At 47.9% G+C, this 13,836-nt stretch overlaps 2 protein-coding genes across 2 annotated transcripts in view; one reads left to right on the top strand and one right to left on the bottom strand.

The window, feature by feature from the left end:
- Window positions 1-143: 143 nt before the first annotated feature.
- Window positions 144-6,123, top strand: PRPF38A (pre-mRNA processing factor 38A). Its single transcript, XM_054165110.1, has 10 exons — window positions 144-303; window positions 388-547; window positions 1,946-2,067; window positions 2,531-2,616; window positions 2,755-2,865; window positions 3,357-3,469; window positions 4,530-4,556; window positions 4,632-4,729; window positions 5,406-5,454; window positions 5,623-6,123. The coding sequence occupies exons 1-10, from the start codon at window positions 174-176 to the stop codon at window positions 5,663-5,665; spliced, it is 939 nt and encodes a 312-aa protein (XP_054021085.1). The 5' UTR covers window positions 144-173; the 3' UTR covers window positions 5,666-6,123.
- Window positions 6,124-8,123: 2,000 nt separating this feature from the next.
- TUT4 (terminal uridylyl transferase 4) overlaps window positions 8,124-13,836 on the bottom strand; it is a 48,697-nt gene continuing 42,984 nt past the window's right edge. Inside the window, exons 28-30 of the mRNA XM_054164954.1 lie at window positions 12,095-12,620; window positions 9,205-9,378; window positions 8,124-8,226 (exon numbers count right to left, since the gene is read on the bottom strand). Of these exons, the coding sequence (XP_054020929.1) occupies window positions 8,135-8,226; window positions 9,205-9,378; window positions 12,095-12,620 (792 nt within the window). The 3' untranslated portion in view covers window positions 8,124-8,134. The remainder of the gene's footprint in view (window positions 8,227-9,204; window positions 9,379-12,094; window positions 12,621-13,836) is intronic.

Raw genomic sequence — 13,836 nt, 5'->3', positions numbered from 1 at the left:
TGCGCCATGTTTGTACCTGGCAAGCCGAAGCCGCGGCCGTAAAGGATGTTGTGGCCCAAAGATAAGATGGCGGCCGGAGCGCCCGCACCGGAAGCGGAAGGCTCCGGAGTCCCTACCGGAAGGGGAGGGGGGAGCCCCGGGGCGCAGTTGAAAGGAGCCGTAGAGCGGCCGCCATGGCGAACCGGACGGTGAAGGATGCGCACAGCATCCACGGCACCAACCCGCAGTACCTGGTGGAGAAGATCATCCGCACCCGCATCTACGAGTCCAAGTACTGGAAGGAGGAGTGTTTCGGCCTGACGGGTATGGCGCGGCGGGCTGGGGCGGGAGGGGGCGCGGCGGGGAGCTCCGTGAAGAGCCCGTGCTGACGGCCCGACCCTGTCCTAGCTGAGCTGGTGGTGGACAAGGCCATGGAGCTGAAGTACGTAGGAGGCGTCTATGGCGGGAACATTAAGCCTACCCCCTTCCTGTGCTTGACGCTGAAGATGCTGCAAATCCAGCCCGAGAAGGACATCATCGTGGAGTTCATAAAGAACGAGGACTTCAAGTAAGTTGGTAGCTTGATTCTTTGTTTTGTTTTCTTTTTTTAACCTCTTCTCGTTGTCGTACCGAACGAAACTGTCCAAAACCGCCAGAGAAAAATTACTGCAGGGTTTAGTTTTCAGTGGGTCTTGATAAACTCTTGTTGAAATGCACATCCCTCCACTTGCTTTGAGACTGCTGTCCTTGTCACCTGTGCTGTCGGCACGGCCTGCCTGCCTTTGTGGTGTGTGCTCTCTGGGGCAATACACCTCAGCCTGAAGCATTCAGAACAAGGGACATAAAGGAAAGTAAGTGGTTTGAGTTAGCTTTATTTTTGATTATCTAGTTAATAGATGGGAGTTACACCTGCACAAGCATTCGTAGACTGGACTTGATGATCTCAGAGGTCTATTCCAGCCTCAATAATTCTGTGAAGCCCTGTTAATCTGTTTTAGTGTTTTTTTCTGCCTGTCTTGAGTGCTAATGCAGCTCCTGTGTGCATGACATGCCAGGTGTTACACATTGGCCACAACCTCCCCATGCAGTGCTACAGGCTGGGGACAGAGTGGCTGGAGAGCAGCCAGGCAGAAAGGGACCTGGGGGTACAGGCTGACAGCAGCTGAACATGAGCCATTAGTATGCCCAGGTGGCCAAGAAAGCCAATGGCATCCTGGAATGCCTGCAGGCATCAGGAATAGTGTGGCCAGCAGGAGCAGGGAAGTCATTCTGCCCTCTATTCAGCACTGGTTAGGCCACACCTTGAGTACTTTGTCCAGTTCTGGGTCCCTCCATTTAAGAAAGATGTTGAGATGCTGGAACATGTCCAGAGAAGGGCAACAAAGCTGGGGAGGAGTTTGAAGCACAAGCCCTACGAGGAGAGGCTGAGAGAGCTGGGGGTGTTTAGCCTGGAGGAGGCTCAGGGGAGACCTTATTGTTGTCTACAACTACCTGAAGGGAGGTTGTAGCCAGGTGGAGGTTGGTCTCCTCCCAGGCAACCAGTGACATAAGGAGAGGATGCAGTCTCAAGCTGCACCAGGGGAGGTTTGGGCTGGATGTTAGGAAGAAATTCTTCCCAGAGAGACTGGCCATTGGAATGGGCAGCCTGGGGAGGTGGTGGAGTCTCCAACACTGGAAGTGTTTAAAAATTAGAGACTGGATGAGGCACTTAGTGCCATGGTTTAGTTGATAAGATGGTGCTGGCTGATAGGTTGGACTTGATGACTTTGAAGGTCTTTTCCAACCTGGTTAATTCTGTATTCTGTAAGAAGCCAGGCAGAGATCCCACTTCTGTGCTTGAAGGAGAAAGTCTAAATGGCTGGCTGCTCTGTTTTGTTTAATGTACTGGTTTTTCTCAGAAACTGAGAGGAAAAACTCCAAGCTACTAAATGGAAAGCTGAGGTAGATGAAATGGTTCACTCCTCAGGTACGTCCGGATGCTGGGTGCGTTGTACATGAGGCTGACAGGCACGGCCATCGACTGCTACAAGTACCTTGAGCCACTCTACAATGACTACCGCAAGATCAAAAGCCAGAACAGAAATGGGGGTAAGCACTCGACCTTAGCTGTGGTTTCTTAGTACCTCACTCATGACCTTTTGTTAAAAAAAAACAACAACAAAGCCATGTTAGTTAAGAGTAAATAGTGCTACAAGCTTAAAGAACTGTGGTATAACCACCATCCTTCTGAAACCTTGCTTTTAGTTTTTCTTGCTTTGCAGTCTGGCACCTGTCTTGCTTGCTTACTTGCTTTCCCCCAAGTGCCTGTGTGTTCTGTTGGGCACTGAAATGCAGCTCCACAAATACCAAAGCACTCCCTGGAGTGCTGAGCACTGTCACTCTGCTAGTCCTAGCTGGGCAAGATAAGCCAAACAACTTTCCTCAGCTTTGAGAATTATTTTAAAACTGTTACTTGGACAGCCCACTTGACATGAACTAGCTGAAGTGCTTCATCTTTAGCCTCTCATGTCACCCTTCACTGGCTTTTCCATGTGATTTTCCTCCCCTCCAGAATTTGAACTAATGCATGTGGATGAATTTATCGATGAGCTCCTCCACGAGGAACGTGTCTGCGATATCATTCTGCCTCGACTGCAGGTTTGGAGAAGTAGATGGTTGTGTGAGCTGCTGGCAGGTTGCAGAGAGCTGTGGCACAGGCCCTTCTGGCTCACAAGCTGCCTCTTTAGGTGCTTGCTCTCACCTGGTAAGGTAAGGTAAAGCTGTCACCTCTCCTAGAAACGATACGTCCTGGAGGAAGCTGAGCAGCTTGAGCCCCGTGTTAGTGCTTTGGAAGAAGACATGGATGATGTAGAATCTAGTGAGGAGGAGGAAGAGGAAGATGAGAAGGTTGGTGAACTGTTTTGGAAAGGGGTAGTTCAAGCTGCTGCTGAACCACCATAGAACACTTTGAGAAATAGGAGGCACCAGGGGGCTGCTTGCAACTTGTATTGCTCCCCTTAACATATTTTCCTCCTTGCTTGTGAGAATCTGTTAGGCTGTGAAGCAGTTCTCAAGTGCTCTGTCTGTCAAGCTTGGGTGTCTCCTGAAGTTCACAGCTCTGAATCTGTTGTATGTAAACATACTTCAGAGAAATTGGTTTACTGCATATGATGGAGAGAAGTGAAGGTGATTGATGCTGGAAGTGGTGGTGACAGTCCTAGTCAGTTCTGTCACTACAGTTCCCAGTTGGCAAACACGGGCAGTGCTGCTGCCTGCCTGCTGGGGAACACTTGAGGATGGGGAAGCTGCCTGACTTTTGTCATTCATGTTAATGGCTTGGAAATCTTCACTGATAAACACCTGGACAAAACCATACTTACAGAACCTTTTGTTTGCAGCTGGAACGAGTGCCCTCTCCTGACCACCGCAGAAGAGGCTACCGGGACCTCGACAAACCTCGGCGGTCGCCGGCTGTGCGGTACCGGCGGAGCCGCAGCAGGTCTCCCAGAAGGTGACACAGCTTCTCCTTCAGCATTGCTTTTACTTATGTACTGTAGATGGCCTGAGCAAAGCACTGAAGGGGAGGTGACAATTCTCTTGTACCTCCCACTGCCTTTAGCCACTTTGTGAAGTGAGCTGCAGTGCACAATCAACCCATCTGGAGAAGACTGAGGGGGGATTTGATAAATGTCTATAAATATCTGAGGGCTGAGGGTCAAGAGGAAGGGGACAGCCTCTGCTTAGTTGCACCCTGTGATAGGACAAGGGGCAATGGATGCAAACTACAGCACAGGAGGTTCCACCTCAACATGAGGAGGAACTTCTTCACTGTGTCACGGAGCACGGGAGCAGGCTGCCTAGAGAGGTTGTGGAGTTTCCTTCTCTGGAGGCTTTCAAGACTCATCTGCATGTGTACCTGTGCTGGTCCTGCTCTGGCAGGGGGGTTGGACTCGATCTTGGGAGGTCACTTCCAACCTCTAACATCCTGTGTTCTGCCTCTTTCTCTAGCCTTTCAGGAACTTGACCTTGCTGGCCCATGTTAGCTGAACTGGACACTGCAGTAAAGGTATTAAGGAGAACCAAGTGCTTTGTTCTCCTGTAAGCCAGAGACTGCAGAGAAAACCCTGCTAATTGTTTTTATTGACAATTAGCCAGGGAAAAAGTCCTCACTAACCTCATTTGTATTGGGTAGTCCAGCAGTGTGTCCTGCCTCTTGTGCAGCAGGCTGAGCCCATGCTAACTGGGGATCACAGTACATTAGAGGTAGGAAGGAACCTCAAGAGATCATCCAGTCCAACCCCCCTGCCAAAAGCAGGATCACCCAGGGTAGTCTGCACAGGAATGCATCCAGGTGGGTTTTGAAAGTCTCCAGAGAAGGAGGCTCCACAACCTCCCTGGGCAGCCTGCTCCAGTGCTCCATCACCCTCACTGTGAAGAAGTTTCTCTTCATGAATGCACAGGAGTGCAAGGGAAGCCCTGCTGCTGTTGCTGGAGAAGACACGAAGCAACCCAGCTGCTTGTGCTGTATTTTGAGTGACTTTCTCTCTCTCTCTTTTCTCCCCTGATCACAGGCGAAGCCGCTCTCCCAAGAGGAGGAGGTAGGCATTTGTGTTCTGTTCTTCAACTTCAAGGTTTGCATTCTTAGCATGTCTGAAAAGCTGCTTCTCTCTCAGCCCATCCCCACGCCGCGAGAGGCATCGCAGCAAAAGCCCCAGGAGACACCGCAGCAGGTCCCGGGAGAGGCGCCACAGGTCACGATCCAAATCTCCAGGTACCTTTGTCATTGATGGATTAGCTTATCTTTTAGCCTGGAGAGGAGGAGACTCAGGGGTGACCTTATTGCTCTCTACAACTACCTGAAGGGGGGTTGTAGTGAGGTGGAGGTTGGTCTCTTTTCCCAGGCAACCAGTACCAGAACAAGAGGGCACAGTCTCAGGCTGTGTCAGGGGAGGTTTAGGCTGGAGGTTAGGAGGAAGTTTTACACAGAGAGAGTGATTGCCCACTGGAATGGGCTGCCTGAGGAGGTGGTGGGGTCGTCGTTGCTGGGGGTGTTCAGGGCGAGGCTTGACAGGATGCTTGGTTGCATGGTTTAGTTGATTGGGTAGTGTTGGATGATAGGTTGGACATGATGATCTCGAAGGTCTCTTCCAACCTGGTTTATTCTATTCTATCTCTGGCCAGTCCTTAACAGCAGAACACCCACTGCAAAAGAACCTGTGTCACAGTGTCAGGAAGGTAGCACGGATGCTCCTTCAGCATGAAAGCACAGCTGGGGGAGTCCTCTCATCCATGCTGAATTGCCTTCAGTACCTTCTCAAATACTTAACTTATTTGACTGTTTAATTAAGGCATTATTTAGGACACTTGGCCACTAGAAGCAAATTGCATTAGCAAAGCAAAGGAATTCCAGGGCCCGTGGCAGTAAGCTGTTATCTTTTGCCTTGCAGGGCATCACCGCAGCCACAGACACAGAAGTCATTCCAAGTCACCTGAAAGGTAAAGGGTGGCCTGAGTCCTGGGGCAGTTCAGTCTGGGGATAGAAAGTCTTCTTACTGTGTTGGAGGTGAAACACCTCCCAGAGTACCTCCCTCTGTTTCCTATGTCACCTGAGTCCTTCAAACCATGCCAGTGCTGTGGGATCTGGTGAGGTGTTTTCTGTTGCAGATCTAAGAAGAGCCACAAGAAGAGCAGGCGAGGGAACGAGTAACAGCTGCAGTCCAGCACACAGGCTGAGGACCCTGAGCTGCAGGCCGGTGCTGTCCTGTGGGCTTTACAGGGCAGCTGCATCTGTACTGGCTGCTGTTGCAGTCCACTTTTTCAATCCTTTTCCTCTTGTCCAAGTCTTGTTTGTCATTTTAAATTACAGGAGAGCTAAGGATACTTTTTTTCTGTAGGTATTCACTCATTTGAGGATTGTTTTTAAATTGCTTTTCTCAAGACCTGTGAAAGCTAGTGAAGAGCAATAAAAAATGGGGGGGGGTTTGTCTTTAAAGGCTCCTTGCTCTTTCTTTCATAATGTTTTGTTGAAGCTGGCTTCCTTCTCCCTTCAGGGCCTTGTTTTGACAACCTGCCACTGTGACTAGTACCTAAAGCTGAGGGTATGTTCAAGTTACAGGCCCTGAAGAGCTACCAGCCTGAACTATCTCAAACTCCCACTACAGCAAAGGAAATCTAGTCATCCAGTGTGATAGCTAAAAACAAGAGCTAACTGAATTCTCACTGGTTTCTTCAAGTCTTAGTCATCCTGGAGTCTAAGGGTAGTAGCATCAGCAGAAGTATCAGAAGCTTCAAGCAGAACAAGCACCAATATAGATTGGGCATGACTGGCTTGAGAGCAGCCCTGAAGAAAAGGACTTGGGGATACTGGTGAGAAGCTCAGTATGAGTCACCAGTGTGTGCTTGCAGCCCAGAAAGCCAACCAGATCCTGGGCTGCATTCAAGAGAAGCGTGGCCAGCAGAGCAAGAGAGGTGAGTTCTGGAGCCCCTATTAGAAGAAGGATCTGGAGGTGCTGGAACAGGGCCAGAGAAGGGCCACGAGGACGATCAGAGGGCTGGTGCTCCTCTGCTATGGAGACAGATTAAGGGATTTGGGGCTGTTCAATCTGGAGAAGAGAAGGCTCTAAGGAGACCTTGTGGCCTTCCAGTATCTGAAGGGGGCTACAAGAAAGCTGGGGAGGGACTTTTTAGGGTGTCAGGTAGTGACAGAACTAGGGGGGATGGAAAAAAAACCTAGATAGGGGTAGATTCAGGTTGGATGTTTGGAGGAAGTTCTTCTCCATGAGGGTGGTGAGACACTGGAACAGATTACCCAGGGAGGTGGTGGGAGCCCTATCCTGGGAAGTTAAGGCCAGGCTGGATGTGGATGTGAGCAACCTGATCTAGTGTGAGGTGTCCCTGCCCATGGCAGGGGGGTTGGAACTGGATGATCCTTGAGGACCCTTCCAACCATTCTGTGTATCTTTCCAGCCAAGAGTTACTCAGTGTATTCACAAGACACTGAAGCACTACTTTCAGCATAGTTTGTGGCCTACCTGTGGCTGGGGACAGAATAGGGCATAGTAATTCTCAGCTCTACCCTCTGAATGAAGCTGGCTCACACTAAGTCCCTGTTTTGCAAATGAGTAATTAAGCTGTTACTGATGGTACAGTTCTCATCTTAGTACAGTTAATGATATAGTGCAATCACCAGTGAAAGCCCTTGTGTACCAGCCTTTATTCACACTCCTGAATTTTCAGGAGTAGGGACTGCCAGGTTTCTCCTGAACACTGCATTTACAGCTCAGGTACGCTCACAGGCTGCACCCCAAAGTGGCAGTGCCAAGGGAACTGATGGAAAGGCCTCTAGCATGGCCTCCTTCTTCAGCCTGCGTTCTCCAGGGCATGGTCAGCCTGTTTTGCACAGGGTCTGCACAGGGCAGGTGTGTTCTCCCCTCAAGTGTTTTACAAGGAAGACGCCTGGGGAACAGCATGGCTGTACTGATTGTGTGACTCACTGGAGCTGCTCCTCTCTGTTAAGACACCTACATTACAGCTGCTTTTATCACTCTGGCTTCCTAATTACAGCTGCATGTCAGCATGCATACAAAGAGGGAAGAGGAAAATGCTTATGTCCTTTTTTTTTTTTCAGTTTTATTTTTCTTTTAAAAAGGTTTTTTTGTTGTTTTGTTGGGGTTTTTTTTTTGGCACTACATAGTTCTGTAAAGAATAGAAGTGACAAATTCTTAAACACATGAAATCCCCTTCTAATTTTATTTGTTGGTGGTTGGTTTTTTTTTTTTCCTTGCCTTTTTTTTTCCTTTTCCTTTTTGTAGAACAATATATATAAAGTCTGAAGCAACCAAAGTATGAATACAGCTAATAGAAAATAAAGAACTTAATTTTAAAAATTCTCTCTCTTTACAGTTTTATCAAGATAGACCAAAACACAATTCCCCTTAAAAATAGGGTAATAAAATAGATGAGATTTGTATCACTGGGCTTTGTGATACCTGTAAAAACTATACTTCATATCTATGTACAAATGATACAGTTTAAAAACAGTCTTAAATAATCTTGTATCTAAACATGTTGCATTAAGATTTTTAAATCAGAACCTGAATTTTTTCTTTTCCTCCCCTTCCCTCCCTCTGTCCCTCCCTCCCTCCCTCCCTCCTCCCCCACCCAGCCCCATCCAATTTCACTTTTTCTGCTGAATGTAGCTCATATTCAAGTGCGGGTGTCCTTGAGCCAGGAGCGAGAAGCGCTGGTTGCTCTGCATCAGTGGGCCAGCTGCAAGCAAAGGGATCACAGTTACTTCAGGACACAGCATCAGCAGCCCTTGGCTAGAGTCACTGTGGCATTGACTAGACTGTGCATCTAACCCACTCCATGGCACACTGCAGTGCTACTTCCAATCCCCACTCCAAAACTCCCTCGGGCCCTGCAGCATTGTTTTGTTGCGTTGCTTCAGTTACTTAACAAAGCTATTTCAGGAGGTTTTTTTAACGTGGCTTTCTTGGAAGCCTTGCTGCAGCCAGCAGATTGGATTTGGAGCAAGGGGCTTGGTGCCAGTCTCTCATTTGACGCTGGGGGACCCAGCAACATGGGCACTGCAAAGCTTCCAAGTACAATCTGGGCACAGTTTCCCTCTTGGTGGAGCCAAAGGTCTTTTTTCCACAGCCTCTCCCAATCCCAGCAGATGCTGAACACCATTCACTGTTCACTAGCACCAGAAAGACTTTACCTCAAGTGAGCCCTTCAAACTACCTGAATAGCTGAACCTGTCCTACCTTTGAGGCTAGAACTGCTTTGACTGTGGACAGGTTGGACTAGATAACCTGCAGAGGCCCACTCTAGCCTGAGTTATTCCAGGGTCTGTTTGTTAAGTCATCCCACAGGCAAGGTACAAAAGCCAAATACAATGAACCAGGACAAAGCTTCAAGTTCTTAACATGCTCATGGGCAAATCATCTTAACCTCTACTGAAGCAGAGGTGGGTCTACACTGAGAGAGCAGCAGTGAAGGAGAAAGAGCCTGAAGTGCAACAGATTACAAACCGGCTCAGATTTCAGAATACGATTTAATCCCTTCCCTCCCACAAAAATTTTCATCCATCCATAGAGGAAGCCAAAGGGTTGATTCAAGATTGGGTTCACTGTGGTTCCAGGGAGCCTAGCAAGTGAAACATGATTGCTTGGCCTCTACAGCCCTGGAGACAGTAAAGAGACAGGTTGCACGAGCTGTTGATTCATATACTAGTGCTAGTACCTTGAGGGTAGAAAGGTTTGTTCGGTGGGTAGCTGGCATTTCCCTGCTGCATGTAGTTCTGAGGCATATTGTAAGGCCACGCTCCTCGGAGGAGAGGAAAATGGGTAGGGGTCCCATGGTCCCAAGGGACAGAAGGAGGGTTCATTTTACCAAACTGTCCTTGGAAACCCTGATCTATTTTTCAATTGAAAGGGAAAAGCACATTGCAAGTTGAAATAATTAAACAGTAAGTCACAAATACAATTTACATTGTACATAACAATCTGCAGGGCAACGTGGCTGATGTGTTACTTGGTTGGTTGGTTTGAATACACAGCAATAAAAATCACCACCTACATCATTTCATTTATTCACTGCAACAGAATTTACTGGGGAGATACACAGAGGATGAATCACCATGAAAATCGAGGCCTACAATGCCTTTATTCATATGTCATTCTCATGATGAAAACCACCAGGTCTAAACAGTGTTACTGGTATCTGATGCCACAGAAACCTTCACTGACAGAGCTGGGACATGAAGGCTACTGTCCTCCTGCAAGAAAGGATTCTCAGATGTAGACTGATTTCCACTAGTACCTGCATGCTTAAGAAACTTGGGGTCTAGATCATTGGACCAGCTGAAGATGGAAAACTTTGGAAGTAAGCAGATCAACTGCAAACTGCTCCACTTACAGAGCCAGTAACACTGCAGTGTCAGGGATGAGAAATCAAGCATCCAAGGAGGCAGGGGGCACAGGCTGATACCAAATGCTCTGTTACTGATCTTGCTCCCAATTTCACGAGGTACAGCAATGCCTGCTCGTTTCAAAACTTGATCCAGGGACACTCAGAATTAACTAAATAAATGTCATCTCCCCTTCAAGCTCACCATAACACAAACCTTGCAAACTTCCACTGCAGAGCAGTGCCCTGCAGGTTTAGAGAGAGCAGCGACTGTTGCCCACTAAACACAAAGCATGGCTCTGGAGGCTGCATGAAGAAGCACTGACTGACACTGAGCTACACCACTGATCCTCCTTCTGACCAACTGTCCACTGAGAAGGAAGTGAAAAGGCTTCTTCTAAGCCAAGGTTATGGGAGCCAGGACAAAGATGTCATGAACTTACTGTTCTCAGACTGTCCCAAGCAATTAAGAGAGCAGGCTTCAAATCAAAACAGCCAGCTCATCTCTACTCTGCCCTACCCAGTGGCCCTGCCCTGATGGCACCTAAGCCAAAAAGGAAATAAAGACTATTAAAATACAAAGAGGAAAAATACCAGGACTAGGAACTACAAAAAAGAGAGTAATGAAAAATGAACATAGATGGAAGTGAAGGGAAGGGGAAAAAAAGTAAAATATGGATAAGAGCACAAGAAAACTGGGAAACCTTCTGTGCAGGCACAACGAGAGCAGGAGCAAACAGCAGGTAAAGCAAAAGGAAAGAGACTGAAGCCAGGAAATGACTGATTACATGATGAGAAATGGGGCTCACAAAGGGAGAATGCGGCAGAAACTAGGATCTGGGAGCTTGTCTGAAAGAAGATAGCTGCCAGGGGAAGAAGACTTGGATTGCAAGGAGCTGACAGACAAAAAGTCAGAGCTGGGATGGACACGAAAGAGGGGTCAGACAAGCCTGGACAAATTTAAGATCAGAAATGGAGAGGTAGGGACAAAGCACACCAAAAGCACAGAAAACACACTGACAGCAGATTCTGTATCCTCTAAAATGCACGGCCACCAAGCTCTGGAGAGAAAAGCATGCATCTCCAGCACCTCAGCATCTGCATCTGGCTGCTGCCTGCCTAACCCAGCACTGCTGGCTCAGCTACTGTAGCTGCCAACCAGCCTACTAGTACAGAAAAACACTGTTCAGCAAAGTCAACATCTCCATCTCCTGAGGACCAGTCACGTCAGCACAGTATCTGATGGATGTGTTTCTTAACCACAGGAGAAGTTACATAGAATAGATCAAAAGACCATCTGATTTAAAGATCAGACTCCTAACTCAGGAGCTGCCACAATTTCTGTTGCACAGACAATTGTAGGGGCTTCAACTACTACGCGCTGTATTTCTCAGCCTCAAACACACGAATGGCTTTGGTAGGAGGCAAAAGCTGCTAGCAGCCTACTTGTCTCAGGGAACATCCCTAGGAAGCCCTTTCAGGACATGGCATTAAAATTATGGAAGTGAAACATGGCAGGATAAGCTATGGGAGAAAAGAATTTATCAGGTAATGTTCTACTGCACTGCATGCAAGGAGGGGCAACATTCAACTTGCACAACCACAATTCTGCTCCTCTCTAAGTTCCCAGTCTCAGCATTCATCTAACAAGCTACAAAACAAACATGGAAACCATCTTTGCAAGCATCTAGAAATGAGCAAAACTAGAAATGGGTAGATTCAGAATGGATGTTAGGAAGAAGTTCTTCACCCTGAAGGTGGTGAGACACTGGAACAGTTTGCCCAGGGAGGTGGTAGAAGCCTCATCCCTGGAGGTTTTTAAGGCTAGGCTGGACATGGCTGTGAGCAACCTGATCTAGTGTGAGGTGCCCCTGCCCATGGCAGGAGGGTTGGAACTGAATGAGCTTGAGGTTCCTTCCAACCCTGACAATTCTATCTATGATCCTACAATTCAATGGAAGGAGCTTCAGGCACACAACAGCTAGAGCACTGCCCCGTTGAATGCATGATTTCTCATGTGATGCACAGCTGGTAAGGGCAGACAAGGCCAAGCCTGGAGGTTGCAATGATCCGACTTGCCTGACCTTTTACCTATGGCAAAGTTAATGACTTAGCTTCTTAAGCATTGCATTTTTAAACTCAATCAGGTTGAGCTGGCTGTTCCTGTAGCACTTAACATTCGTACACACAGTGAGAGAGCTTTGATAGGACAGAGAAGAGTTACCTGAGTTGCCCACAGTGCCATTGTTCACCAGTGAGTTCGGAGTCACAGGGCTGTGCCAGTGTCCCTCGTGAGAAGTGCTGGGGATTCCCATGGGCCTGGCAGCAGGCTGTGCAAAGATGATACTGGGATCGTTCAAGCTTAAACTGCTCTGGTTATTTGTGGTGCTGCTGCTGCCAGATCTCATAGAAAATGGAACATTTGCAGAATGAGGAGGGTTACCAGGTGCAGAGTGAATCACAGGCCCGTGAATAGGCCAAGAGGTGTTGGGAAGCTGAATTTGGTGGTGATGGTGCATCTGAAGCAGTCCCAGGTTATGCAAAGTGGAATACTGACCTGGGGGAGATTGGGGAAAGTTAAACAAAGGCAGCTGGACCTGGTGGGGTGGCTGAGCACCCTGCTGTGGCTGTGGCACATGCTTGGACTGGGACACAGGCTGTGGCTGAGCCTGGGTAATGGAGGCTGGCTGAGAGGAGTTCTGCGGAAACTGCTGAGGTTGTGGAGAGTAAGAGGACTGCTGCGAATCAGACTGGAGGAGAAGAAAAAGGATGCATTTAGGATTAATTCACCAGCTACTCAGCAGTGGTTCCCTTTAGTAAGCACCCACTTTATCAGACTACTCATAAATTGGCAAAGCAACACCCCAAGCATTTAAACCAGCAGGCACTTGGGCACAGTCAGTGCAGCTCAGCTGACACTGATTTTCACCATCAGATAGTTTGGTCAGTTAGCCTGGCACATCCCACAGTCAGAAACACCACTGTGAGCAAATCTGAAGCCCCAAGCTCTTCACCAGACTCCTCACACATCTGTTCCTGATTTTTAATCAGTCTTCCCCACCCCAACTTATTTACAGCCTTAACAGCACATTATAGAGTAACAGTGGTGGCAGGAAGCCTCTGTTACTGCAGTGAGACACTTGTGATCAGTTAAATACTCTACACCCAAAGCAGTAAACCAAGTGCATTAGTGATCAGCATCGTCCATTACTATGCTTGCTTACTTGCCAGCTTCATTAGTAGACATGTTTCTCAGATTAATAGCTTAAAATTAATTAGTTTCTGCTGTATTCTGCACTCCAACAACATTAAATGACACCAGGCATATTTGCTCTCCAGCACCACTTACCAAGTTAAACATTTTATCCAGATCTCTTGATACTTAAACACATTCCAAGAGAAACCTACAACAACCTCCTCATTGTTCTGTTTGTGTTTCTGGTGTGTTCTGCCACACTTCTGCATCCCCTGCCTTAAGACAGGCTTCATTGCACAGATAGTCACAAACCTGAGTCTCCAGTGTGTTAATGAGCTATGCTTTACTACCCTTAGTAACTGCAGAACATTTCCAGAGTAACTAAGCACAAGAGTGCGCAGGATCATAGGATGTTAGGTGTTGGAAAGGACGTCTGGAGATCGAGTCCAACTCCCCTGCCAGAGAAGGACCATAAAATCTGGCACACAGGTCACAGAGGGACACATTCAGATGGGTCTTGAAAGTCTCCAGAGGAGGAGACTCCACAACCTCTCTGGGGAGCCTGTAAGGCTTGGAATCACCAAGCCAGTGAAGCTGGCCTTTTGAAACTGCAAGCTCTCTCACACCAAGCTGACTACATAGTTTCCATATAGGAAGGCCATCAATGCTCTCCAACAGTCAGGACACCATAACCCAAAGCTCATTAACTGCAGAGTGCAATGCTGTCACTATCAAGTGCAGAGGCTGTTGAGAAAAACCTGTTCAAGTCT

Source organism: Dryobates pubescens, chromosome 11, assembly GCF_014839835.1.
Source record: "Dryobates pubescens isolate bDryPub1 chromosome 11, bDryPub1.pri, whole genome shotgun sequence".
NCBI lineage: Eukaryota > Metazoa > Chordata > Aves > Piciformes > Picidae > Dryobates > Dryobates pubescens.
This window is presented reverse-complemented; position numbering and strand designations above follow the sequence as displayed.

Coding starts and splice junctions, on each gene's coding strand:
- PRPF38A (XM_054165110.1), top strand. CDS start 174: ATGGCGAACCGGACGGTGAAGGATGCGCACAGCATCCACGGCACCAAC. Junction 3,470..4,529: donor CGCAGCAGGTCTCCCAGAAG/GTGACACAGCTT, acceptor CCCTGATCACAG/GCGAAGCCGCTCTCCCAAGA. Junction 4,557..4,631: donor CGCTCTCCCAAGAGGAGGAG/GTAGGCATTTGT, acceptor CTTCTCTCTCAG/CCCATCCCCACGCCGCGAGA.